This window comes from Borostomias antarcticus (assembly GCF_949987555.1).
Source record: "Borostomias antarcticus genome assembly, contig: scaffold_1166, whole genome shotgun sequence".
Lineage (NCBI taxonomy): Eukaryota > Metazoa > Chordata > Actinopteri > Stomiiformes > Stomiidae > Borostomias > Borostomias antarcticus.
In genome coordinates this window covers 6055-9939 of record NW_028176324.1, presented here as the reverse complement: position 1 = coordinate 9939, position 3885 = coordinate 6055, and the positions used below count along the sequence as shown (strand labels likewise).

General features: G+C 54.0%; 1 protein-coding gene across 1 annotated transcript; it reads right to left on the bottom strand.

The window, feature by feature from the left end:
* Positions 1-2238: 2238 nt before the first annotated feature.
* On the bottom strand, positions 2239-3314 carry spry4 (sprouty homolog 4; the record flags this gene model as incomplete). Its single annotated transcript, XM_084462256.1, is given in 2 exon segments — positions 2239-2322; positions 2325-3314. Coding segments are annotated over 2 exon segments (1074 nt in total).
* Positions 3315-3885: the final 571 nt, after the last annotated feature.

Sequence of the window (3885 nt, the reverse complement as noted above, 5' to 3'; positions counted from 1 at the left end):
AGGGAGAGAGAGAGAGAGAGAGAGAGAGAGAGGAGTGGAAAAAAGAGTTGCGACATTGAGCACAAACAGCAGTCAGGAAGCGGCCGATCCGGAGAGGCTGAGATTGATCCTTTAGTGGATTGAATGAGTCCCCAGTTTGAGGGGCGCTGGGGCACCTGGGTATTAGCTATGCCTTTACACTGCTAATGAGGTGGGATAGCATACACAGAGGTATTTTTATTGCCCGGGCACACTTTTCTAAATCAAGTGCTTGTGATAGAAAGACCCCACCCTCAACCTCAATACTTTTACCCCCAAAATATATATCTAATATATCTCTATATATTTTGTACTGAATTGTAGTTATAATGTACCATGCAATTTTTCAAGGACATTTTAAACTCTTCTAAAGAACACAATTGTCTTGAAACTATTTACAATAAGAACATCTCACCTGCATAGCTCTACTTCTAACATATCGTTAAAACATTTGCAATTTTTTTCTAACTGGCTTTGCAAAGCCTCACAATCATTCCCACTTTTGGCACCTTCTCTTGGATTGAACTGCAAACATTTGAACATATTGCCGTATACATTCAAGACTAAAGACAGTGTTTTTTAACTGTGTGTTCAGCTCTGTGCAACAACACAGTACAGGTATGGGCAAGTGAGGGGCCCTTATGTTAGTGGGGGGCCACAAAAGTAACCGTGAAAAGAAATGTGAGGAAAATGGAAATCGAGACAGCGACAGTGTCCTTTTACGCCAAAGGAAGCAAAAAGCAAAAAAAGGGTACCGTACCTTTAAGACCAACTGCCATCTAACCATTTGGCGAGAGCGCATAACGACTGTGATTCCCTCAGACGGGAAAACAAGTTACACTAAACTCCTTTGGCAAAGTCCTCAGAACATCATGCAAGCCACAAAAAACAGATGTGAAAATGAAGTGAGAAGATAACAGACATAACTAGAGGATAACTAACAGACAAAACTAGCGGATAACAAACGTACTCCACTCTGCAGCGAAATGATTAGGCTGCGTGGAGAGGAGTGGCTACGCTGTGGACTCAAAGTAGCTCACAGAAAAATGTGATGAACACTTAGCATTGGTACACTCACACTGTGCTTTAGTCAGTCCTAAGGGGGGTTGCTTCATCTTAAAAAGGTTGTGCAAGTGGCAGGTTTGATTTGAACTAAGGCTGGCTAGACACAACACTACTACAACTTCACTGTACCTTCTCAATCCCTACGTTCTGCTGGCCACTCTCTCTCCCTCCCTCTCTCTTTTAGCTTACTTTAAATAATTCACAATTGCCTTTTTGCCCTTTTTTTTTTTTAAACTGTTCTTTGACTCGTGTGCAAAGGGGGGGGGGTGTCCGGGCGTTCGGGTGGTTATACCGCTAGGCCGAGTGACCTATGACCTTACTGATGACGAGCAGCAGTCCCTGAGAAGGTTGGGTCTTTTTTTTCCTACGACACATCGACACATCTAGCACTGGGGTTCGCCGCCACACTAGACCATGCAGGGCGCGACACGCATGCATTCTGGGATGAGGCCTTGAAAGCTAAAGGCTAACGTCGCTAGCGCCGCTAGCACGTCTCTCCCACAGGGAAATAAGAGGGGGGGTAGGTCTCTTATTCGTGGCCCTGCAGACTAGAGACGAGCGAGTTTCAAAGCCACGCAATGTCGCCTCTCTACGTGGTCACCTTTTTAAGTTCAACATCAAGCTAGCCGGAGGAAGACTGAAGTAGGGTCTAGAGTGCAGCTATTATGTTGTACAGGGTGAGCGATACGTGTCACATGACGTAACCTGTCCTAAGCTACCTTTGAAGTGTATCGACAGTTGGGGGGGGGGGGTCTCCACCGCGTGGCTCCACGCCCCCAGAGGGACCGCTGGACTCTGATTGGTCAGGGGGCAGAGCTGGGAACGCAGACAGAGCGATAGAGAGGGGAGGAGCCATGATGACCTAAAGCCATTTAGAAAATACAATAAAAGTCCGCCATCCCTAACACGCCAAAGGAGGGGCTTCTGGGAGAGGGGTGGGGGTGGGTGGGGGGGGGGGGGGCTGGACAGCCACGCCCCTCCATCTCAATCCACAACACAACAAGAAGGACCAGGGGGGCCGAGCAGGGTCAGAGGTCAAATAGAAGTACCATGGTATTAGGGGCAGTCCTCCAGCAGAGTGTCGCGGGGGGGTGGGGGGGGGCTATGAGGGGTGGATTGTCCTCTCCAGACGCGCTCGGAGCTTAACGAAGGCCACTATCGCCGGCCGGGTGTCCGTATCACGACGCCTGCTGCTGCTTCTCCGACCCCGCCTCCACCGCCTTGGCCCCGCCCCCCGCCGGCTTGCAGCGGCACCCCGGGCGCCTGGCGCTGTCGTAGCACCTCTGGGACAGTTTGGCCACGCCCATGGCGGGCAGGTAGCAGACGAGGCAGGGCAGCACCAGGGAGAGGGCGGCCATGAAGGACCAGCGGGCGCAGCAGTTGGACCCGTGGCAGGAGCATGGCCGGTCAGCGCACGAGCCCTCGTCGTCCTCGTCCTCGGTGCAGTGGTAGAAGATGCCCTTGACCAGGCACATGCAGGAGGCCGAGTCCACCAGGCTCTGGACCGAGCAGAGGCACTCCTGGTTGCACACCCAGCAGGAGGGCAGCGCCCGGGGCAGCGTGCACTCCGTACACCGGCACTTCCCACAGCCCTCGCACAGCAGGAGGTGCTTCTTCTCCGCCGGGGACGAGGGGACGACCGCCCCCGCCTCCCGGTGGGGCTGACACGCGGCCAACGCCTTAACGTCCAGAGCCTTGGAGGAGGTGGTGGAGGAGGAGGAGGAGGTGAGGACCTTGGGTTCCACGAATCCCTGGGGGGTCCGGGTGATGATGGTGGGCGGGGGGTGGTCCAGCGTGGGGGTGGGGGCGGCGTGGTCGAGCAGCCGCTGGTCGGAGGAGGTGCTGCTGCTGCTGCTGATGGAGCTGGGCCGGCCGCTGAAGGAGATCCAGGGGTGGGTGGTGGCGTCGTGGTGGGGCTCGCAGCGGTGGTGGGCCCCCAGAAGGGCCTCGTGGTGGGGGTGGGGGTCGTGGTGGGCGTGGAGGGGGGGTCCCCCCCGGGAAAGCGGCGCCTTCTGACTCGGGGGCTGCTGGGACACGACGGCGGGGCTGTCGATGTAGTCGTTCTCCACGTGGGACGACTTCATCTGGTCGATGGGGAAGATGGTGAGCGGGTGCTGGAGCCGTCCGTACGGCACCCTGCTGTCCAGGAGACGCTGGCCCAGGAGGGACGAGGACACGCCGGGGACGTGGTGAGGAACCCTGGACTCCATCCGGAGACTGGCCTCCCTCATGCAGCGCTCAGCTCAACGTCCAGTAACCCTGGGAGACGGGACAGCACAGAGGGGGGGTCAGAAAGTAAAGTTAAGTGAAGTAAAACTTTATTTATATAGCACTTTTCACAGCATAGAGTCACAAAGTGCTTCACAGGTCAAAAAAGACAGTCAGAAAACAATGAGAGGCTTCCATCAACACACACACACACACACACACACACACACACACACACATACACACACACACACACACACAACACAACAGAATATAACAGAGTATGGAAGTGTATTGTCCGGATGAATATGGAATTCTGTGTCCAGAGCGACACACAGAGAGAGAGAGGAGAGATGCAGTGAAAAACACGCCAAGAAACATAAAAAAAAGAAATGAGAATCAGATATGTTGACGTGCGTCTCGCCACAGCATGTGGAGACACTTCTTCTATGGTATTTGAGCTGCGCTCAGCTCCCTGTCGGAGCTGGAGTTCCACTTCCTGATCCATTTCTCACCAATGCCTCGGCAAGACATCACGCCACTCTGACAACACTTCGGAAGCGCTCGATGTAACGTGCATGCATCATAGGAGAG